Source organism: Corvus kubaryi, unplaced genomic scaffold (assembly GCF_017639235.1).
Source record: "Corvus kubaryi isolate FWS band 111438036 unplaced genomic scaffold, C.kubaryi_AGA036_p1.0 37322, whole genome shotgun sequence".
Taxonomy (NCBI): Eukaryota; Metazoa; Chordata; class Aves; order Passeriformes; family Corvidae; genus Corvus; species Corvus kubaryi.
The window spans coordinates 1,844,618-1,867,651 of record NW_024581101.1 but is presented as its reverse complement, the minus strand read 5'-3'; the positions used below and the strand labels follow the sequence as shown (position 1 = coordinate 1,867,651).

General features: G+C 57.7%; 1 protein-coding gene across 2 annotated transcripts; it reads right to left on the bottom strand.

The window, feature by feature from the left end:
- Positions 1 to 4,805: 4,805 nt before the first annotated feature.
- Positions 4,806 to 8,678, bottom strand: LOC121665229. Of its 2 annotated transcripts, XR_006016289.1 has the most exons (3): positions 8,452 to 8,678; positions 8,051 to 8,213; positions 4,806 to 5,867 (listed from the first exon to the last, which is right to left on the bottom strand). XR_006016289.1 is itself a non-coding variant. In XM_042029221.1 (2 exons), exon 2 carries the CDS (start codon positions 6,270 to 6,272, stop codon positions 5,211 to 5,213), a length of 1,062 nt encoding a protein of 353 aa, XP_041885155.1. In that variant the 5' UTR covers positions 6,273 to 8,213; positions 8,452 to 8,678; the 3' UTR covers positions 4,806 to 5,210. The 2 variants fall into 2 exon arrangements, 1 of the variants encoding a protein (XP_041885155.1); XM_042029221.1 differs by having other exon boundaries at positions 4,806 to 8,213.
- Positions 8,679 to 23,034: the final 14,356 nt, after the last annotated feature.

Here is a 23,034-nt window from a genome sequence, read left to right as displayed (position 1 = left end):
CCTGTCCAGCCTGGCCTTGAGCACTCCCAGGGGTGGGGAGTCCACAACCTCTCTGATTTTCCCTGTGGACCTCAAATCCCTGTCCCAGGTCCTGAGTCCATCTGCATGGGAGGAGGGCTGTGTGGGGAACAGTGCTGAGAGAGCTCCCTTGGGCTGGGCCTTTGGAGTCAGTGATGGGACAGCATTCCCGCCCTTGTGCCTGGAAAACCCGGGATGCCCATCGGCCAGGAGTGAGTGTGCAGCACAGCCCTCACAGCAGAGTCAGGCAGGCACAGGCAGCTGCCTCCAACTCACACCCCAAAAGAGAACTGACTTCGTCCAGCAACATTGGGCAAGAAATGTTCCCCAGGGACGCTGGGCGAAGGCCGGATGCGGTGCAGATTCCCTTCCCTCAGCCCTTGCTTTGGGAGAAGAGCCTAGCCAGCCCTGCTCCCACATCCCAGGGGAAACAGGAGCCGGGGAAGGGGGAGCCAAGGTGCTGCCTCGTGCTCGGCCACCCGTAGCCAGCCAGTCCCATCTCCCACTCCCCGTGCCTGCATTAGCATTCCCCAAATCCTTTTAACGCACTGATCTGATAAGGGATCTGCCTGTATTGGATTTTTTTGCCGGTGACACATAACCCAGCTGGCTGGGTGGCGGCTCGGGGAGGAATCAAACGGTCAGGAACAAATGAGTAAATCAAGTTACCATTTTACATCTCTTTAAGTTGTTTCCCTCTAAGAGCTCCCCAGATTTTATCTCAGGTAGCTTAATTGGAACAGGAGAGCCGCGGCTCCTCGGAGCGCCGGGCTTTCCAAGGGAAGGGCAGCCCCCACCAGGTAGGAGGGATCTTTGCTCGGGAAAGCACAAGGGAAGGGGAAAGGCAGGGATAATTTATCCGGTCTTGTGGGAAGTCCGGTAAAGGGCCAGGAGTCCCCGTGACGGTGAAGGAGACGGCCCGGGAGCAGCCCCTTCCCAGCGGAGCTGAGCACTGTGGGGAGAGGGCTCTGCCTTTCGGGGGGACCTTGATCCCTCAGCATCACCTGCCCAGCGCCCTCACCTTCACCAGCTTATCCCGGGCATCCCACAGTGCCCTCCCCGCCAGCATTTGCTGGATGCTTTTGTCTCCAGAGAGTCACAGGACGACTTGCCCAGGTTTCATCTTAAGTGCTTCAATCTCCCCATTCGTTGTTCCCTGGGACTAGCTGTCTCCAACCCACAGAGCTGGAACTCCTTGGGGTTTGTGCCTTGGGACTACAAGTTGCTCATCAAGGCAAGAACTGAGCATTTGCTGTCACTCCCTGAGCCCCTGCGGGCACGAGGCCACTCAGGAGCCTTGTCCTGGGCTGCTCCATCCCACTGTGACCTTGGATGAAGCCCACACCAGTTCCTTGGGCTGGGAATCCTGTGCACATTCCCTCCAGCCCAGGATGTCTGCTGGCACATTGCTCTGAGCGTGCAGATACACCCCCCCTCCCATGGGCAGAGCTCCCATTCCAGGCTTCTCCAGACCAGGAGAACTGGGCAGCTGCTGCTGAGCTTTGCTGTTTTCTGCTCCTCAAGTGTTTCCATACAGAAATTTGCCCAGCTTTCCCTAACCTGAGAGATAATAACCTGAGGAATTTCTAGTCAGGCTTCATTGGCCATGGCATTTCACTGCTCTTTCACAAATCCCTGATGTCTTCCTACCCCAAAACACAGCAGAAACAGAAAACAAATCAATCCACATAACAACAGCATGATCAGCTTTTGTCTGGCCCGGGAGAGAGGAGAGAACAAGGGAAGAGATGGAGTGATAGGAAGAGAAGGGAGAGAAAGCGCAGGGCTGAGGAGGGGCAGCATTTATGGACTCATTGGAAACCATCAATCACTGTTAGTGCAAGAGGCTGTTTAGAGCTGGTGAGTATTAAATTCCAGCAGAATTTGATGAATAACAGGAGGAAAAACATTCCCATTGTAGAAGAAAAAAAACAAGAGTTCCCTCTTCCCCCCGTGCCAAACATCCCCAACCTGAAAGAAAGTCCTGGGAAAGGTTGTTTCTGAGTGAGGGGACACGGAGCAGCCTCACTGGGAACTCGAGAGGGGCTGCAGGGATCTAAACTGGAACCTCACTTTCCCAACCCAAATCTCCAGCTGGGGTGGAGGGGATGGGGAGTGGCTCATTTTGCCTTAATGATCAGCCAGCCCCTGCTAATTATTAGCAACTGGAGTGAGTCTGCTCAGATAAAATCAGGCTTCTGACTCCCCAAGCCCTGCACCCTTTGGGGCTCAGAGGGGTTCCTGCTGCCCAGGGGCCTCCTGCTGCTGAACCTGTCATTCCACTGTCTGGGACACAGTCAGAGCTGCCCTCCTGTCTCTGAAGATCCAGACCCCAAAAGCACGGATCCTGGTGATGGAGATTGGCATTTGTTGCTCCCCCACATCGTTCTCCAAAGCAGTCAGCAACAGCATCTCTCCTTAATTAGACAGGTTGGTAATGAGAGCTGAGGGCCCCAGAGGCTTGTCTGACATCACCAGGTATTGCTGTCAAGCAGACACAGAAAAATGCACTGAGATTCAGTCAGAACATCCCCAGAATCAGGGAATTTGTCCTAAAAAAGCAGGGGCTGATGCTTTGTCTCCGGTGTGTCTCAGTGCTGGGGAGGAGGGAGGGGAGCACCTGAACGCAGGCAGATTTGGAAAACATCAAACAATGGCACAGGGGGCACTTGGGCTTCTGATGAAGAATTAATTTGGCATCAGCATAAATGTGAAAGGGAGAAGCTGGTACAGCTCAGGTGACCTTTTCCCGGAGCCGTGTGGGCTGTCATGGTGACAAATGGGACACCTGGGCACTGGCACAAAGGGGAAGCACTCCAAGGTCACCTCGGTTTGCTAAACAAGGGGTGGCTGCACTTTGGGGCCAGAGCCTGGACCCCCAAGCTGCTGTGGGAGGTGGGACTGAGGCATTCCCACTCTGGCCCCATCCCAGAGGATGGGCAGTGGTTCCAGCTGGGCAGAGACCCCAACGTGGCCACAGCAACGTGAGCATGGCATGAACATGTCATGGAAACATGAGCAGGTTCATGGTCACTCACCACTGAGCACCGGGCTCTGAGCAGCCCCTCCTGCCTCCAGAGGTGCTGATGCTGCTGTGGGAAAGGGATGGCTGACATGGAGTGTCTGCTGAGGGCACCGTGCCACAGAGGGCGGGCACAGAATTCCCAGCACCTGGCATGGCACCCACCGAGAGGCTGGAGCGATGGTGGCACGGCTGGGAGCAGGGTGTCCCCCGGGCCCTGGCCCTGCCATGTGGCAGCAGCCCAAGGATCGCTCCGATGGGAGAATGACTCACAGGGACTCTGCTGCGGGTGTGTTTCCTATTAGGGCCGTTCAAGTCTCCACAATTAGGAATGCAGCTCAACCAGAGTGTGAATCCCTAATAGGAAACATTCCCCAGATGCACACGAGGGCCCCGAGGAAGATGCCAGCCCTGTAAAGGGCTGGGGGGCGAGAGCCGCCAGGATGGCTCCCACATGAGGAGGCATCAAAGGCGAGGCTGCAGTCCCGGGGTCTCCGTGGCCACTCCTGCCAACTTTGATCAGGGTTTGTCGTCTGACTCCCAAACAGTTTTTTCACACTTGTTTCCCAAGTGTGAAGAGCCCGAAGCCATGCTGGAAACTCTGAGACAATTTCAGATTCCTTTGCAACAAAGCCAAGGCCAGGACAATGGGACTTTGATGTTATTGACATATTGGTTCAGAGTTTCCTTGTTTCCATTTCCCAGCATTAGGCCGGAGCAGAGGGCTGCTGCCTTGCTCTGTTTAATTAGGTAATGTTTGTACAGTGTTCAGAGAATATAAAGTGCTCAGCAAGTGGAAAGCCTTATCCTTATTACTATGCCTTCCATATCCACTGGCTGCATTTGGTGGAGCTGCAAAAGCTTCGAAAGAGAAATAAAATAAGGTCAAGCTTATGTTACTTAAATATAAAATAAAATTGTGGTGCTGAGCAGAGGCAATGGACTGGCAGAGGCGGGGAGGGAAGAGCTCTGTGTGTCTCCGGAGCAGGGACAGCACAGACTGTGCCAAGCTGAGTCCCCTTGATGTTGTCCCAAGCTGTCCTGTCACTGTGTGTGTCCAGCGCAGCCTGGACAAGCCCTTCCCAGAGGCAGCAGAAGCCAGCCCAGTTCCCTGCTGGAAAGGCCACCAATGGAGCCCCTGGTGCCCGTCACCCTTTTATCAGGTGGAGATGGGACAGCTGCGGATGGGGCGGCTGCCAAGCAGGGCCACCACGGCACTGCCAGGCACAGCTGGGCTGGACAGGGGCTCCCAGCACTGGCACATCCCCTGGAGAGTCCCTGGGTGCTGCCAGCACTGCCAGGCCACAGTGCAGCACTCCAGAGACAGGGAAAACATCCAGCTCCTGGTGTTGCTGATCTGCCTCCCGATCCCGGGTGCTGAGGTGCTGTGAGAGGTCCTGGAGGATGCTCCGAGTGGCTGAGAATGGGACGCCCCTGCACTGCCACAGCTGCCCCCCAGCCCGGAGTGATGCTGGGGATGCTCCCACCCAGGACTGCTCCACTCGGGCCTCACGGCTGGGGCTGGCTGAGCCTTCTCAGGCTGCTGTTCCCTTTTTCCTTCCCCTGGGTGATTTCCCCTCATTGTGATTCCTCTCCTTGCTGGTGATAAAACATTTGACGAGTTGCACTGAGGGCCCAGACTCAGCAGCCCACCCCAACCCTCCCACCCCAGCCTCTCCCCCGCCAAATATGTTTGTATTTTTAACATTTTTAGGCAACAATCTTAAACTGAAGCAGATGTGACAATGAATATTTATCTGCAGCATCTCAGTATGGGATTTTCTCTTAAACTCGATAAAATAAACTGCTCAGGATACAGAACAACATTTCTCCTAATATACAATACACAAGGGGCAGGAGGGGAATTAGCAGATGAACTCGCCATTAAAGCCATTTAAACTCAAAAGAGCAGCAGCATTTACATGCGAGGAGAACAGTTGGTGCTTTCAGTGACATCCTGGCATGTTTTCCTTCTCATTCCTGGAGGCTTGCAAACACCAGGCAGGAAGGTTCCTGCCAGGGAGGGGCAGGTGAGCAGGGGGCTCTTCCCGCAGGTGGGAGAGGCAGGAGCAGCCCCTGTCCCGAGTGGGGCACAGCTCCCATGGGATGGGATGAGGAGCAGGGTGAGGAGGGGAAGGAGAAGGCAAACACTGCTCCAGTGACAAAGAGGTCACCAGGTCCCAGCCCCAGCCTCGTGTCTCTCCCATGGGACTATTGCTGTCCCTCCCTCCTGGGGGCTCACAGCAGCTCCCCCCTGCTGACTTCTCCAGGGTTTGTTCCCATCCAGCAGGAGAGTGGCAGTCGGGAGGAATTTTGCCCCCCTGAGCTGCTTCTGTGCTTGGAGGGTGCTGGGTTCACCCTGCTGAGTCTGGTGCACACAGGGTGCTCCAGGCTCCCTGGGCTGGGATTTCTGGGCTTCCAGGGGAGGATGTGACTTTCCTGGCTCTTCAGCAGCTCCCTCACAGCAGTGCAGTGGAGGGTGGGATGATGTGGGATCCCTCATGCCCAGGGGTAGGATGAGCTCCTGTCCCACGGGGCGGCTGGATGCCACCATGGAGCAGCCCCACAGGACCAAACCCTGTGCTTGCTCTGGTGCTGAGAGCCCCTTCTTCCCTACCTTGCTCATCCTCAGGGCCTGGCTTTTGGGGCTCAAAGCGAGCAGTGAATAAAAACTGCTGCAATCCTCGGGATGAGCACTGCGGCTCAGCCCGGCCCTGCCGGATCCGGCGGCTGCTGGAGGCAGCGTGTTCTCGTGGAGCTGGAGGGCATTGCCAACCTTGCCACGTTGTGCTCCAAGAGCCAGGCACGTTTCTCCAACCTGCTGTCTCTGACGCAAATCCAGAACAATACACAGATTAAAAATAACAACCACAACAAAAAGGCTCCACCACCACCCCAGAGAGCCCCACGCACACGGAGCCCTCCCCAAAGCCGGAGCAGGGAGTGGGCACAGCGGGTGGGTGCGAGCCCAGGTGCCTGGGCACGGGTGGGAGGCTGGAGGGGCAGCAGGAGGACCCTGAGGGTCGGTCCTATCCTGTGTCCAGGGCTGAGGCCCCCAAAGCCCCTCGTGCTCATTCACTCCCCCACAGCTCTGCAAGGGGAACGATTTGGAGGGACCAGGGACAGTCGTGCCATGATGGTGGCCCTCTGTGACCAGTCCCGCAGCTGAGCTGAGCCAGTGACCGCAGCACCACACACTGGAACATCTTGTTCCTCTTTGCTTTAGGACCATTACCCTCCTCCTCCTCCTCTCCCAGAGAGGGATCTGTGTCTCTGGGTCCTGAGGGACCCCTAAATAATGAGTCAAAGGGGCAAGGTCTCCTTTGGTCTGTGGAGACCATGAACTGTAGCCAAAAAACTGCTGACTGAAAGGGCTCAGCGGCTTCCCGAGGGGAATGGTCCCAGCTGGTGGCACTCACAGTGTCAGGAGTGGGATGGTGACTGTTTGAGCCTGGAGGGAGCATCTCCCATGCTGAACAGAGACCAGCTTGGCACAGGAGGTGCCTCCAGCCACCAGCACAGGCCCTTGGGCCAGTGAGGGCAGTGGAGGGCTTTGGAGTCCCTGTGCTTTTAAGGTAATGGGGTGGGTCTCCAGGCCCTGCCTCACCCCCTGCCCAGGCCTTTGTGGTCCTGTCTCTTCCAGCCAGCACTGCATCCCACCCCTGAGTCCACTTGCCCTGAGCAGGGATTCTCCCCTTGTGCTTGGCCAGGTCTGGGCTCCCCACATGACTCCTGGGGCAATGAACATTCCCCCCTCATCCTTCATCTCCACAGCCTGGCCAGGTCCAGGCTCCCCTCGTACCTTCCCGGGGTGTGAAGGAGGAAGTATTTGATTTCCTGAGCTGTGCCCAGAGCCCCCAGGGGAGCAGGGGGACATTCCCAGCCCAGGAGCTGCCCAGCATCCCGAGACAGGTTCTATTCATTCCCAGACTCCATGAGAGTGGCCTGATGCGATGCTGCAGCCACAGAACATTCCTCTGTAAGGAAATAAAGTGTCAGTGCCGCAGCTGTGACATCCAAGCTCCGCTTCAGTAGCGTGCCCTGGGCAGAGAGAGGCAGCGGGTTCCTGTTTAGGTTTTCGGTTACTGTGTTTGTAAAATATTTATTTTTCTTGGTGTTTCTATCCCAGCCTTTTTAGAATCCAAATATTTGGAGGCTGGAGGAGCCGTGGCCGGGCCCAGCGCTGGTCTGCTGGCTGGGCTCGGCGTGTGCCAGGCATGCTGATGGCCCCGGACCCCCCCAGACAGCCCTCAGCATCAGACAGTGTTTGAATGCAGTCTCCAGGGGTGGAGAGGGTGGTATGAGGCACTGAAAGAGCTGAGAGAGGAGAAAAAAAGGAGAAGAAAAAAGAAAAGGAAAAAAAAAGCAAGGCAGTGGCGTATAAATGAATAAATAATAGTAATAAAAAAGATCATTGGGAAGCAAAGACATTCTTTATGGTGCATTAATGTGTTTTCTCAGCTGCTCTCTTGACTCGGCACCAGCTCTCTCAGTTCCTGTCCTCGGGACACTCCGCTGGGCGCAGGAAGGTTTGTTCTGGCTGCTCTGTCCCAGTCCCACTGCCCCTGGAGCTCCTGTCACCCACTGCCTCGTGGGGGAGCACAGAGCCCCCACCTGCCCCTTTCCCCCTGGCCTCCATGCCCATCACCATCTCCTGGCATTCAACTCTTTGGGAGAAGAGCCTCTTGCTCCAGAACAGCCCCTCAGGTGGGAAATGCCAAAGGAACCCAGGGTTTTGTCCCCTTGGTGCCGCCCGGCACTGCCTCCCCCCACTCTCCGAGGCTCCCTGAGCCCATGCTTTCCTGCTCCCCCATCTCCAGCAGCTTCCCAGGGAAGGGATCCATCCCCAGAGCTGGTGGGACCCCAGCCGTGGAGGCAGCAGCTCTTATCAGGCGGCTGCCAGCTCCGTCACCACGCTGTGCTGAGTGACGGGCGCTCCCACCTGCTCGCGGCGCTGAGCACGGGGTGCTGCTGCTGCTGCTATAGAAACACCCAACTTCTTACACTCACCTCCTTTTTTCTTTCTCTCTTTTCTTCTTCCCTTTAGACCCTCAAAGCCACTTCTGAATTCCCTCATGATTCAAAGGAAGATCCGACGGTCTCTTCAGCGCAGCCGCGTCCCTGCCGAGGCACCGTGTCCTGGCTGTGACAGGGTGTGGTGATCCATCCCCACCTGATGGAGAGGGAACTCCAGAGTCACCACCTGCTTTCCAGGAGCTGAGCTGAGCTGAGCTGAGCCCTCTCCTGCTCACACCGGGGCCACAGGATTCATTCCCTGTGCTGGCACTGCTCTGTGAGCTCATCGGCTGCTCCAGCAGAGCCCCACACAGAGCTCCGGTGGGTTTATTTTGCTGGCTGCTCTCACCCAGCTGTTTATTTTCTTGAGTTCCCCCCTTGAACCCACTCCACACCTGGAACTGCGCTGATGAGTTGACTTCAAAGCTGAGCTAACTCTGCAAATCCCTTCCGTGCGTGACTGTAGGGAGCAGGTGCTCCTCACTTCCCCAGGGCTGCAGAGTCCCCCAGCAGGAGAGCAGAATCCATCTCCATTGCTCATTTGCCAAGCAGAGGCACTCACATGGAAAACCAGCATGTTCTCAAGTCATAGAATCACAGAATGGTTTGGGTTGGAGGGACCTTCAAGCCCATCCAGCCCCACTCCCTGCCATGGGCAGGGACACCATCCACTAGCCCAGGTTGCTCCAAGCCCTGTCCAGCCTGGCCTTGGACACTTCCAGGAATCCAGGGGCAGCCACAGCTTCTCTGGGCAGCCTAAGCCACCAAGTCGGGACTCATCCAGCATCACCGTGGTAGATCCAGCACACCCCTTCCCATCCCTTCCTGTCCTCACTGGCCTTGGCTGACAGGGGTTTGTTCTGGGATCAGTCCCCATGGACACTCTGCAAACCAAACCAGCTCAGTGTAAGATCCAAGGAGACATTTACTAGCATGATTTGGGCTGAAATGCAACCCTTTCTCAAAAAAAAAGAAAAAATTCCTTCAAACTAAAAGATTCTAAACAAACCTGACTCGAGAGTCATTTAATACCCTGTCAGCTTCCCTTCCCACTTCTCCCAGCCCTGGTGAGGTGAGCCGTGTCCCTCGGATTGCGGTCCTGCTCTCCCGCGCCTGCTTGGAAGGCGCAAACAAATCCTGAAGTGCAGATGCCAAAGTCACTGATCCAGAGAGATCCTTCTGGAGCCCAGCTTTGTCTCGAGCCTCAGTGCAAGGCCAGGACAGGTCATTTCACAATGTCCCCCCTTTGATTTCCATTGTATCTGCTGTGACTCCCACTTCCCACAGCGCATCCCAGCGCTGCTGCGTTCTGGAGGCATTTCGGAGTCCTGGGGGCGTTGGTCTGGGTGAGTGGCACAAGTGGTGATGCCATCAAAGCAGGACAGACTTTCCAGCTGTGTCACCTGTAAGAGTCGGGTCACCCATGTTTCGCTCCTGAGCGACCATCCAGCTTCCCTTCCCCTTCCCCTTCCCCTTCCCCTTCCCCTTCCCCTTCCCTTCCCTTTCCCTGCCCCCGATCCCAGCTCTCCTTAGCCGCGCTCTCCCCCTGGCGGCAGTGCTGGGTACTGCCCGCCCCCAGTGCCGCCGCCCCGCCCGATCCCGCCCCGGCCCCTCCGCCCCGGCCCCCCCCGGTCCCGCCGGGACGCTCCATCAGCATTTCCACCTCCCGAACCTGCAGGGACCGTGGGGCTGTGCAGGAGAAGGACCCCGGAGCGTCCCCCAGCCCGGGGGGCTCGACTCTCCCCCGCCCCGGCGGTGACAGTCCGCACGCGCTGCCGGGGACACCTGACGGGGAACCGCTGGCTCCTGGAATCTTTGCTCTTCCCAAGCGCAGAGAGCCCCCGCGAGTGACTCGCAGTAACGAAGATGCACCTTCCAGCCCCCCACCGCTCAGGCTGGTGGCCTCCTTGGAGCATCCTCACCGGAGACTGAGGGAAGAGAAGAGAGGGAGGGAAGGGAAGGGAGAAGGAGATGGGAACAGAAAGAATTAAACCCCCTGCTTTAAATGATGGAAAATATCCCAGCAGTGTTCCCTTTCAAGCCTTATTTTGCTATTCAGGAGCTTGAAAGGCACCGAGCTCCCAGGCCCTCGCAGAGCAAGCAGAGATTTCACGTTATAAAATATGAATATCCTGGTTTATGAATAAACCTGGGTTTGCTGCGCAGTCCAATCCATCGCAACCTCCTCGGTTCTCTCTGGGATGATTTGGTACAAAGAGCCCGCGACACACAACGTCATGAACCTGAACTTCCCAGGTGTGGCGTGTCCCAGGTGTGGGGTCAGCAGGGGAGGAGGGGATGGGAACCAGCAGGGAGCAGCTGGAGGCACCGATCCCCCTCCCCTCCTGGGGGCTGCGAGGGGCGGAGGCACTGCTGGGCTCTGGGGTGACGCCAGGGCTGGGAGATGTCCCAAATCCAGCGCTGGGAGCCGTCCCCAGAGTTCAGGCGCATGTCCGGGGGGAGATGGTCTGGGTTCTCAATGGCTGGTGTTGCCGGTGTTAGAGCACCAGCCCTCGGGAGAGCAAGTGGAGAGATCCAAAACCTGCCTCCGAGTCCTCCGAGGTCCCACAGACCTGACAGAAGGACGAGAAACGAGTGCAGAAGGAGAAAGTCTGGGCTCCCCCTCCCCGGGGGGGACACAGGCAGTAGGGCCGTGGCAGGGATGTGACAGAGGAACCCACCCGGCTCCCGCCGGGGCTGGCGCTGGGCACGGGGCCGAGGCACCGTGGCTGCGGCCCCACAGCTCACCCGCTTTTCCCCACCTGGGGAGGGGGAGGGGTTGGCACGGGCATCCCCCAGCCCCTGCCCACCTCTGGGCACAAAGCCAGGACACGGACCCCCGTCAGAGCCCCCTCCCCTGGCCCCGCTGCTGCCCGAGCTGTGCTGGGGAGGGACGGACCCGCACAAGGAGCAATGAACACTTCAGAAGCGCTTTGGAGGAAAAGGAAGGAAGGACAAAGAGAGGCTGGGAAGAGGCCATCCCTGGTCCCCTGATGCACTTCAAGAGAAAACAGTCTAGACTTTCTATTTTTTCTTTCCCAGACCCTGTTTTCCATTTCAAATCAGCCCTGACATTTTGGTTATCTTTTCTTTTAATAAGCCAGGTTTGGTCTGTTAGAATCCATTCATCAGTGTGGCAAAGGCAGGTTCAAAAAAACATAACACCTGGGGACGAGCGAGCTCCCCAGTGCCCCAGTGCCACCAGTCTGCCCTGGCACCGAGGTCAGGGGGACACAGGAGGACACCCAGCACCTGTGTCACCCCTCGCCTGCTGACAAGGACCTGTGACCCCAGGGGACACGAGGCTCTCTCAGGCTCCTCTCTGCAGCCTTCACTCCCCCGCGGGAGGTTTTGGCACGGAGCAAATCCCCTCGTCACGGCCGGGGACTGCTGCTGGCAAAGGGTGCAGGGAATCAGCTGCAGATTTGGGGCTCCTTGAGCCTCCCTCACTCCTCCTCACTGCCGCCCGGCAGAACTGCCGCAGCACAGCCGCTCTCCGGAGCGCACCCGCTCTCTGGGGCACTGCCAGGGGATTTCCAGCTCCTCCCGCCTGGCCCCGGAACGGTCCCTTTGGCGATGTTGGGAGAGCTTCCCAAAATCCCGCCCCAGGAGCCTTTCCCTGCTGGCAGCCTGGCTCAGCCTCTGCCCGGCCCCAGCCTCAGCCCTGCTCCGAGTTCTCGCCCCTCATCCCGGGGAGACTGGAGAGGAGGGAAGGCAGATGGAGCTCGGCAGGAGAAGGCGGCTTGAAGGAGGAAAGGAACAACCAGAAACACGGAGAAAGGGATGAAATGTTACAGAAAACTTGGCCTGAGGGAAATAAGCGAGCTAAAAATAACCCATCAAAGGCTGCGATGGGAGCAAGAGGAAAAGTGCCAGTCCCGAGGAGAAAAGGGGTTACCCTGCAGCTGCCCCCACGCTGCTCCTGCTGAGCCCCCCAGCCTTGCGGGGGTGTCCCAGGGGTGGAGGGCCCCGGGGGCAGAGATCTCCACTTGGATCCCTGAGCCGGGCCAGCACTCTCCAGGAACGGGGCACATCCCACGGGAGCCGGCTGGGTGCCCACCCAGCCCAGCCCAGCCCTGCGAGCTCTCGCCTTGATTACATTTCTGTTTCCTCCCCGAGCCGAGCACAGGAAGCTGCTTTGCCATCCTTTTACCCAGGGACTTCACTGGTATTTAATAAACTCGATTAAGCAAGCGCCTTAATTTGCTTTGGTAATGAAAACATAATTGTTTCTGCAGCTCCAGTGCGGGGACTCTCCACGGCGAGTGGCGTGTGCAGGCAGTGGGATAATCGAGCACAAGAGCTCAGAGCTGGGGAAGCTGTTGGTTCTCCCCTGAGGAAATAACCAAGTTTGCACCTTGGCAGGACACGGCTGGGGAAGGGCAGGGGGAGAAGCTGCTGCCGTGGAGGGCTGGGCTGGGCTGATTCAGGGCAATCCTGCCCCCTCATCCTTCTCAACCTCGTTCAGTCCTTCCCCACAAAAACATGCACCGCACTCCACCGGAGACTTTTCCTATTCCCTCACCTCACCGCTCACCCACACCCTGGGCAGGACGCACCATTCCACACAGCGTGATCCCCTGCAGGGATGCAGGTGGGATAAGGCAGGGGCTCACCTTGGACCTTCTCGGGCACTAGTGCCCCACGGTGCCAGGCCACAGATAACGCGGAATTCCGTCCGTAGGTGTGTGTGCAACCCTCAGCACCTGACTCAGAAAGGAGCAGACAACCCCACTGTGGTGCCTCGCAACCCCTTTGGGACTGTGTGAATGGAGCACAGCAGCACCCAGGGACACGGCCCACAGCAGCCTGGGGACAAATTAACGGGGAAAGGAGCTCCTTGTCATCATGGCAAGCCCCGAAACGAGCAGCCAGGTGCAGCCTGTGCTGTCTGTGTGACACGGGAGGTCCCTGCAGGGACCAACCAGCACAACACTGCCGCGTTTGTGCACTTTATGTGAGATATTGCTCATGGTTGATGATTTAGGGATTGCTGCAACCCCTGCAAAGGTGGGGAGAGCCCAGGGGTCACCGGGGCCAGCAGGAGCTGGGGGAGGCCAGAGCCCAGTCATGCTCCCCAAGGAACACTGCAGGGAAGAAGGGCCCTGGATGTGCAGTGAGCGCAGAGAGGGAAAATAGGAGGAGGAAGAGACAGATGGTCCCATTTTGTATGAAAAGGCAGAGAGGGAAGATGTAACTTGGGAATCTCCCCAGAACAAGCCATCTGTGAGGTGCAAGGCCTGAGCTGCTGCCGGTGCGGCCAAAATCCTGGAGCAGCAGAACATGCTGCGCTCAGTCCAAAGATTTCATTACCTTGTCCCCATTATTTGTGACTCGGAGGTCACAGGTAGTGAAAGCAGCAATTTAATCCTTTGTCTTTTTTATTTTTTTCTGCTCTAATAGGTTTGTGTTTTCCCTCACCCCTGTCTGATGCCAGCCAGGAGCTCTGGGAGCTCTTGTGAGCCTGAGGCAATTCCCTCCACTGATTTAAGGAACCCAAATAAATAAATGTTGTAGACAAATCCCTTAAAATATTAGAAACAGGGAGCAGCTCTGGAAACCTTGTGAGCCAGCCTGGTTTTCCTACTGCAGCTCCAGGAATGCCTGTAGGAGCTGCTGGAACAAGGAGGACTCAGCCCCAGCACCCTTCTTGTCCCCATCCCCTCCCCGTCCTGTCTGGAGAGTTGTCGCAGTGGGAAGGGAGCTCTGGGACAAGGGCAGCTCCTGGGTTATCTCCTCTAGACAGTTCATATCCCTGAAAATCTCAGTCCCTCTGGAAGGACGGAGCAGCTCTGTCCCTTCCGCAGTGCAGCCATGGGGGACTCCCAGGTCTTTCTACTTCCAGGGGCAGCCAGGCCAGAGATGTCCCCATGCCTGGGGACAGTGGGTGCCCCAGCCCCAGGCTGGGACCCTCCTGCACAGGGACCTGCACGTGAGAGAGGGAAACTGAGAATGTCCAAGCTCTGGCAGCCACACTCCCACAGCTCCCCACCCTTCCCACAGCTGGGTCCCAGCACTGACAGATCTGCAGGGCCACCAATCCGGGCAGGGTCATGTCCATCCCAGAGCCCAGCCATGCTCAGGAATGCAGGAGCAGCAGGATAACAGGCGCTGCCCATTGTCTGATGTCACCCAGTTTGGTCAATGGAGCTGGGAATGGGAGCAGCCCCAGCACTGGGATGGGGCTGGGTGAGACGTCCTGGTGCCACTGGGCTGGGTCCCTGCAGGGTGCTGGGCTCTGCCCCCATGCAGACTCCAGCAGGATGGAGCTGCCAAGGCACAGTCAAGGCCGGAATCTGGGGATTTTGGAGGTTGTGGGCAGGAGAGGGAATGAAACAAGCCTCAAAAATAAAAGACACCGCCCCTATAAATCACTAATATTAAAAAGCATGAAAGGGCCGGAGTCTTCAGCCCCGATAAGCCCTGGGTGGGAGAGCAGGAGCAGCGCTGGCCCCACTGCTCGACTCTGCAAATATCCATCAGCTCTTCCTGACACATCGTTATTAGCTTTCCTACGCTGAATTGCACAGGGATAAACTTGGGGCTGGGAGAAAAACCGCAGAGATTATTGTCAGCCCAAGCGCTGCCACGCGCTGTGCTTTCCCTCCTTCCCCCCTCCGCCTTTTTCAAGCAGGAACACAAAGGAAATTCATGGCATTTCTACGGCTCATACCGCAGGAAGCGTTGGTGGGCTTGAAAGAGGAGAAAGAATTAGAGGCTCATCCAGACAGTGGGATGTGGGGGGCGACGGAGGGGGAGCAGAGAGGGGGGCATCAGGGAAGGCCGAGAGCAGCTGATCTCAGTAAAGTGAGAGTTTGATGCATTGGTTGGGGGAAAAAAAAGAAACTTCAATAAAACAAATTGAATTTAAATCCTTCAGCAGAGCTGGTTCCCAGCGAGCGAGCCCCGGGAATGGGTTTGGGTTACACTGGGACAGCCGTGGCCCCTCACTGCAGTTTGCTAACCAAGGTGGGGGTTTGGGGGGCTGGGGACAGCGAGGGGCCAACATCCCCCCACTTCCCATCCACACCCATCCGCTCTGGATCCGTGTGTGGCCCCCTTCGTCTTTCTCACACACCAGAGGGATCCCAAAGCACTGGCAGGTGGTCAATCCTTCCAACCAACTCCTGCACAAACCCCCAGAACTCTGGGACCCCTCTAAAACTCTGTGTCCCCTTCACCCCTTCAATTGTGGCTCGTTCCAACCCCTGGGCCCCCTGTGCCCCTCACAGAATTCCAGCTCTGGCTCTGCCTGGCCCTGGTGGTGTCAATGGAGCAACTCCCTCCCTGTCCAGGAACGATAAAAGCCAACCCTTGGGAAGGGCAGTGGGCTCGGGAGGCTCAGGGGGCTCGGGGTCCTCTCTGGGCACTGCTGCCATCCCCAGCTGCCCATCAGCACAGCTATGAGATGATGATCCATGGAGGCCAATGGATAAGAGGAGGATCCACGTTGGATTCCCCTCTCCATAAGCAGGGCTGGACGTCAGGTCCCCAGAGGGGTGAAGCCCCTGGAATTAACTCCCCTGCTGCCAAGTTAACTGCCCAGAACATTGATGATACAATCAGCAGTAAAGCCTAAAAATAGCCCCGAGCTGCTGTCATCAGTGTAAATAGAGATTGGTGAGTGTTGTGGAGCAGGATAAATACCGGGGATTCATGGATCAGCTCCCTCATATGGGCAGACAATGCCTATGGGTTATCTCAGAGCAGCTGTGGCTTCGGGAGTTGCCCAGAGACCCGGGCTCTGTGGGCATATGAGGTGGCATTTCTACAGCAGCAAGAGCTCCAGGAGAGCTGGAGAGGTACTTTGGGCAAGGGCCTGGAGGGACAGGACAAGGGGGAATGGCTCCCCACTGCCAGAGGGCAGAGTTAGAAGGGATATTGGGAAGGAATTCTTCCCTGAAGGAATTCACCCTGTGAGGGTGGTTGGACCCTGGCACAGGGTGCCCAGAGAAGCTGTGGCTGCCCCTGGATCCCTGGAAGTGTCCAAGGCCAGGCTGGATGGGGCTTGGAGCAACCTGGGATAGGGGAAGGTGTCCCTGCCCATGGGCGATCTTTAAGGTCCCTTCCAATCCAAACCATTCCGGGATTCTGTGATATGGAGCAGAGCAGGGTGGGGGGATCAAGCCTGCAGGACAGGGGAGCAAAGCTGACAAGGGACCCCCCAGGGGTGCCCCAGGCTGTGGGGGAGGGCAGCTCCGAGTGCCTGATCCACACCCCTGCTGCACAAGGCTCCTGTCTCCTTCCCGAGGCTCCGGTCTCCTTCCCGAGGCTCCGGTCTCCTCCCCAGACCAGAATGCCCCCGCTGTGCTGGAGGCCCCCATGCTTTATTTACGAGTTTATTCCTGCACGAGGGCCCCCGGGCCCACGGGAGCAGCCTCCAGGAGAGCACGCAGCACCCTTTGCTCTCCCGGGGGCTGCTGGAGCTGAGGATTCTTGTGGCACTGGGAGAAATCTGGAAGAGATTGCTCCGGTACGCCTCTCCAGAGGGAAGACCGTGCCCAGTTCATTTCCTTTAAGGAAACGCAAACCAAGGGGATAATTAGAGCTTCTTTGCGTACACAATCCCATATTGTTTATCCAACACAAATTAAAAAACGTGGTCCTCAGGAGCACAGAGTGGGGAGATAAAGAAGCGATCGCTCCCATGCGGGTTTCATTACTGCCCCGGCACACCAGGCCCCCGAAACCACCTTGTGTTCCAGGACAACGGCAGGAAAACCGGGATGTTCGGAGCATGAGTGGGATCCAGGGATACACCCAGGGTGCTGCAAATAAATATGGTGGAAAATCAGCTGAACCTTGGCACCAGCATCCATCTCTCTCCTGCACTTCTGTGCCTCTTGTGTCACATGTTCAGGTCTTGGGTGCACACAAACCGTGTGAAAGCCTGTTAGTGATGAGAATCACGGACTCAAGGAATCACAGAATGGTTTGGGTTGGAAGGGACCTTTGACATCACTGAGGACTTGGAGAGGGGCTGAGCACCAGGGTGGTTTGTGCTCCCTGCCTGCTCCCCATGGCCAGAGCAGAGGGTCCCTGCTGGGGGTGGGGGCTCTCCCAGCACCCATGGGGTTTTTCCATGGACCCCAGAGACGGGGAAGGAGGTGAAGATGGAGTGGGGAAAAGCCCCTGGAGTGGAGCCCCAGCTCGGTTGCCGCACGTCTGGCTCCGTCACTGCTGCGGGCAGGCGGAGCGGGGAAAATGCCATCTGGGGTCTCACTTGAAAGGGCTTTTACAAGCACTGGGATTTTATTACAAGCAGCCCAGTGCTGGTGTGATTCCTGCCTGGCTCCGGGGTGGAAGGGCAGGGCTGGGAGCGGGGCTGCCCCTCCACAGCCAGGGTAGCACAGAGCTCACCCCTGGGGGACACCCTCGGCAGAGCCACCCAGGCCCCCACCACCGGCACGGGACAAAATCCGTGTCCCTCCTGGAAATGTGCTGTGGAAGATCCATCCCAGAGGGACACAGGCTGGGTTTGAACACTTTGTCCTGCGGTAAAACAATGGGAATGTGAGAGGCCAAACCATGCGGGGACGGGCAGGAAGATGCTGGCGGCATCCCCGGTGCCTGCGGACCACGCTGTGGGATCAGGGGAATGTCGTTCCGGGAAGGGCCGCGGGCATTGCCTGGCTGCGGGGCCGGCCCCCAACGCCAGCGCACATGGCAGCGGTGGCAGCCGGTCCCGGTCCCCTCCTCCCCTCGGAGCCGGAGCTCATTAGGGCAACGCTGTTTGTTTGTTTTGTTAATCGACACCAAGAGGCCCCATCTGGGCTCTGCCGAGCCCCCTCTCCATCCCTGGCAGCACGGAATGCGAAGCCAATTTTCCAGTGTGGTTTCTGTGGCTTGGGAATGTATTTCAGGATCCTCATTTGGAGACCTCGATCAGAGCTCAGAGCTCTTCCCTTGCCCTCCCTGGTCTCCATCTCTGCTCCACCCCCCCCCCCCCCCCCCCCCCCGGCTGCCTGGAACCGAATTGTTCTCAGGCCACTCACACCCCGTCCCCTCACAGCCCGTCCTGGGGCCATGTTGTGTGGGGAGGATGGAGGGACATCCCCAGGGGACGTGGAGTGTTCTCGGACACATCTGGGATGGGTACCTGCAGGAGGTGCCAGCCAAAGCTGGTGCCAGACAGCAGCTGGGTACCAGCAAACCGGGAAGCAGCTCTCATCCCGTGATCTCCGGGAGACACCAGTGGAGAGGTCACCTTTGAATGGTCCTGCTGGTGATTCTGCTGCCTTTGGGGGACACTGGAGCCACCCAACCCCGTGATGAGGCAACGCAGAGGAAGCAGAACACACCGTGCCAAAGCCAGCCTGTACCCTGAAGGCAGGGACACTGGCAGGGACTCTGACAGGGACTCTGACAGGGACACTGCCAGGGACTCCTCTCCCCTGGGAAGTTGAGAGTGGATGTGACACGAGGCTGATGTGACAAGCACTTGCCACCGTGAGCCAGCAGCGGGGACAAGCTGGGCTGCTCCCACCTCCAGCCTCCCCCTCCTACCCCCATAACACCTCCCCCTCTTTGCTGGCACAAATGTCTCTGTCGCCAGGAGAGGAGCAGCTCTGGCTGAGAAAAGCCCCATTTCGAAGCCAAGCCACCCCCTGTGACAGTGTCAGTGGCTCCAGCCGTGCCCCCAAGCCGGCTGCTCCTCCCGGCCGTGCCTCCCACAGCCCCGCGCTCCTCCACGTGCGGATGCTGCGCAAAGGAAAACCAAAGCCAGTGAAATCTATCAGGTGAGAAAAGCTTTCTGGAGGATGAGAATGAAAAGCAAAGGCTTTTCTGAGCCTTCCCTCAGGCTCCCTCCACACGCACGTCCGAGGCAGTGTCTGTCCCGCTCCGCGTGATTTAGTGAGTGAGACAGTGCAGAGCAAACGTGCCATGTGAAGGAAGGAAGGGAAGCTGCCGCTGTGTTTGGCATTCTTTCCTTCCTAATGACCTTGGGAGGCACTGGAGGCACAGGTAAAGGGACACAGGGCCCTTTGACCACCAGCCCAAGGGGAAGCCACCAGTGAGCCCGGCCAGGTTGTGACAGGGAGCCCCAGAGTGGCCGTGCCCCGGCTGCAAAGCTCCCACCACGTGAAGGAGAGGATGGATCTCAGCACAGGGGGTTCACAGACCCCAGCCCTCCTTCCCACTCTCTCCAAAGGCTCAATACATGCCGGTTCCCCTCCCCTCCCTGGACTCAGGGAACATGTGTCTGGCAGATTTTTATTAACTGTGCAGCTTTCCCTTGCTCGCTTTCTGTCTCTTTTTTTCTGCTCCCTGCTTGCTTGACAGAATTTAGATTAGACAAAACATGAGATCATTCCTGCCTGCGCAAAAAGGAAACAGAAGAAGAGAAGGAATTGGCTCTGGCTTCTGCACCCCCTTCCTTCTGCACCCCAGCATCTCCACCTGCCCCAGCCCCATCCCTCTCCCCCAGCCGACAGATTTCTGACATTCCAGACGTGATGAAGATCCAGGGCAGACCTGCTGCTGGCCGCCACCTCATCCTCAAACCATCCCTCTCCCTGTGCCTGATGGAACTGTTTGCTCTTTCCAGCCCTGATGGCTTCACGCTCTACATGCACGGAGCCGGCACCACCGCCCGGAATCCTCCCTGCAGGGTCAGGGCTGTCCTGCAGGACACAGGCTCTGCCAGGGGGCCTCTGGGCCAGCACTGCCCCTCTGGCCAGAGCTGAAGGTTTCCCATCCTCACTTCTCTCCACACTCCCCAAAGAGTGGTGGCTTCCAGTGAAACAGGAGCAAGAGCCAAGCTGGGGACACTGGTACTGGAACATGGGTGTTCATGGGTGAAGGTGGGACTGGTTTCCCATCCACAGGGTCTCCCACTGGACAGAGCCCCTGGCACAGCCCTGGGTGCTCCTGCCATCCATGGAACTGCTCTTTTTCTCCAGGAAAACCATGGGGATGGGGCACCACTCTGGATTCGTGTTTCCTCCTCATTGCTGCTCCCCTTTCCAAGGAGGAATCTGCAGCTAATTTTATGGACACCTGGAGGAGCTGGAAAAATGATCTAACATCTCCTAGGGCCTTGCAGAAATGGAGGGAGGTGTGAGAGGGGGAGGAAGGCAGCTCTGGAGCCATGAGCCATGCGGGCAGCTGGGAGGTGGGAGGATTTTCCCCTGTTCCCTGGTTTCCAGAGAAACTTGCCTCTGGGTAGAGAAGAGGTGGTCCAAGGCTCCAGTTAACATTGGAGCCCAAAGGCTTGGGAATAGCGAGATCACGATCTCATGGATAGGCTGTGAGCCCTCCAGGGTGTCCCCAGATGGGTGCTCCCCACATTCCCAGATCCAGGGCATCACCTCCTCTTTATACTCCAGCCCTGTTCACACCTTCTGGGGCAGCACTAATCCATCCTTCCTTCCTTCCTTCCTTCCGAATTCCTTCCTTCCTTCCTTCCTTCCTTCCCTCCCCTCCCTCCCCCCCCCCCTCCCTCCCTCCTTCCCTCCTTCCCTCCTTCCCTCCCTCCCTCCCCCCCAGGCCCTGTGTGGGGGATACAAGAGGAGCCAGGAGGTGAGAGGGTTGATGTCCCAGGGGTACAGGGATGATGTCCCAGGGGTGCAGGGATGTCCCCCATGTGTGCCAGCCCTGGAGGGGTCCAGAGGTTCCTGTCACTGTGCTTCTCCTGTGCTGTTCATGGTCTGCAGAGCACACACACGTGTTCTGTCCTGCACACATGCAATCCCATTCCGTGCCCAGGAGAAGTGCTCACATCCCTGGGCAGGCCAGAGGATGCATCTGTGGATCTCACAGCCTCTCTTGTTTCTCTCGCATTTCCTTTCCTCTCTCCCTGACCTTCCTCTTGGACAGGACACCTGGATCACTGACTGGAATTGAACGATGACAACTGGATAAATAAACCCCTGCCCTGACAGCAGCAGTGACATCAGCCTGTACCCGGCCGTGCCTCCGGAATGCCGGCTTCCAGGGACCACGTCCCAGCACCGTGCCTGCTCCAGAGGGAGGAGGGAGCACTGCAGGAGCTCCTGGAGGAGCTCACAACCTCAGCAGCCCTGAAGTCTGCTGGGACACATCTGATCAGCTGGGGATCCTATTCCAGGCACAGGTGACCTCAGGCAGAGGAAATCCAGAGGGGCCCAGCCTGCAGCACCCAAGGGAGCAGGGATGCCCTGGGCTGGGTTAAATGATTTTGTTTAATAACACCCCAATGACAACCTGAGAGATTGGAAGTCAAGGCCCACCCAAAAACAGTTTCAGAGAAATCCTAATGTGCTTCTCAGGAGATGGAGCAAGGCCAATGGGGCTGTGCCCCCACCCTTCAGGGTGCTCTGGGGACACCTTGCTCCTGTTTCCAGTGTTTTCTTTCTCTGTGGCCATGAGGTTCTCTTCAACAAAACCTTCACTTTGGACCCGCTTGGCCAGGCCCAAGAGCTTTAAGAAACAAAGAAGAACCTGTGAAGTATCTCCAGACCTGGCAGGAACACAGCTCTGACTGTCCTGGTGATAAATTTGCATCTCCTTCTGAGCATCCCACTGGCTCCTCCTTCACAAGGGGGACATCAGCTCTGGGCAGGCAGATGCTGCAGCAGACCCCCAGTTCCCACCCCAAACCCCTCACCTACCGGGAATATCCTCACCCCAAGGACAGAGCAGCCCCAGAGGAGTGGGTGGGCCATGGCTCGCACTGAGGCACAGCTCCATGAGTGATGTCCCCCCATGATGTCAGAGCCCGGAGCTGTGCCAGGAGCCTGGTGCATCATCTCCCAGTATAGAAGCGTGAGCTGTTCACAAGAGCTGAACATCTTGAATCCTGAGTTTCCAATGTGCTCCAGTTCTTTGGAAGCCCAGGGAAATGTCATCTGCTTGCTGGCAGTGGGAAGGCAGCCCAGGCCTGGTGCAGACTGGTGGCTCCATCCCCAGCCGACGGTGATGCCGGCGCTGTGGCAGCAGGAGGTGTTTGGGGAAGGGGCGGCGTGTGCTGACGAGGAGTTGGTGGAGAAGGAAAAGGAATTCTGACAATTTTCAAAGCACCAGATCCAGCTGGAAGACAACTGCAGCACCCCACAGAGCAGTGCCCCCCTTCCCACCACGGGCTGGCCTCCATCCCAGCCACGGGACCTCCCTGTGGAGAGACAGCAGGGGATGAGGAGCTCCCACCATCCCAACTCCCCAGGAGCTGTGGGGACAGTGCACAAGCTCCCCAAGCTTTCCCTGGCCTACTTTACCTCTTCCTTCCTGCTGGGCTCCTGTGCCTTGGTATTTTCTGCTGGAAGGAAAGGAGAAAGCCCCCCCTGCCCAGAAGAGCAGGACAAACCCAGCCCAGGGGGTGGTGTGGTTCCCCCATTACAACCAGAGCCCAGTTCCTCCCATACATCTCCTGGAGTCTTTGCTGTTTCCCTTGAAATCTGTTTATTCCCAGCTGTTATTTCCCCTCTCCCCATGTTTTCCTGCCGGGCACCCTCCCTGCCTGTGCTCGTGTCCACCCCCGTGGTCCCGTGTTCCATCCCCGTGTTTTCGGGGGCGGGGGGGCCCCCCCAGCCCATGAGCTCCGGAGGCGCTCACCAGCCTCCGATTACAGCTTGTTAGAGGCTATTATAGCCTCCCTCATTTAGAGAATTACTCATTTTTTAGGCCTTTCAGGAACTTTAATGAGTTGTTTTAAACACATGCAGCAGATGTGGCCTTGGGATGAGTTCCTTTGAAACCCTCCCTCCCCCAGCACACAGCCGGGAGCCCCCCCAGCTCCGCAGGGAGCGAGTGGTGATGGTCCTTGTCCCCCTGTACCTGAGCACCTCCAGCCCTGCTGTGGTGCAAAACCAGACACACCAAACCAGCCCAGCACTGCCTCCCTGCTTGTGATCTCCCTGTTTTCTGGATGGAGGGATCCCAGAGGATGCAGAAGAGGGGAAAAACACAGGGAAAATGCAAAGGGAGGGGAAGATGGGTGTGTTGGGGCTGAGCCTGGGCTCTGTCTTCGGGACCTGCTTTTAGGAAGGGGAAGAAGTGTC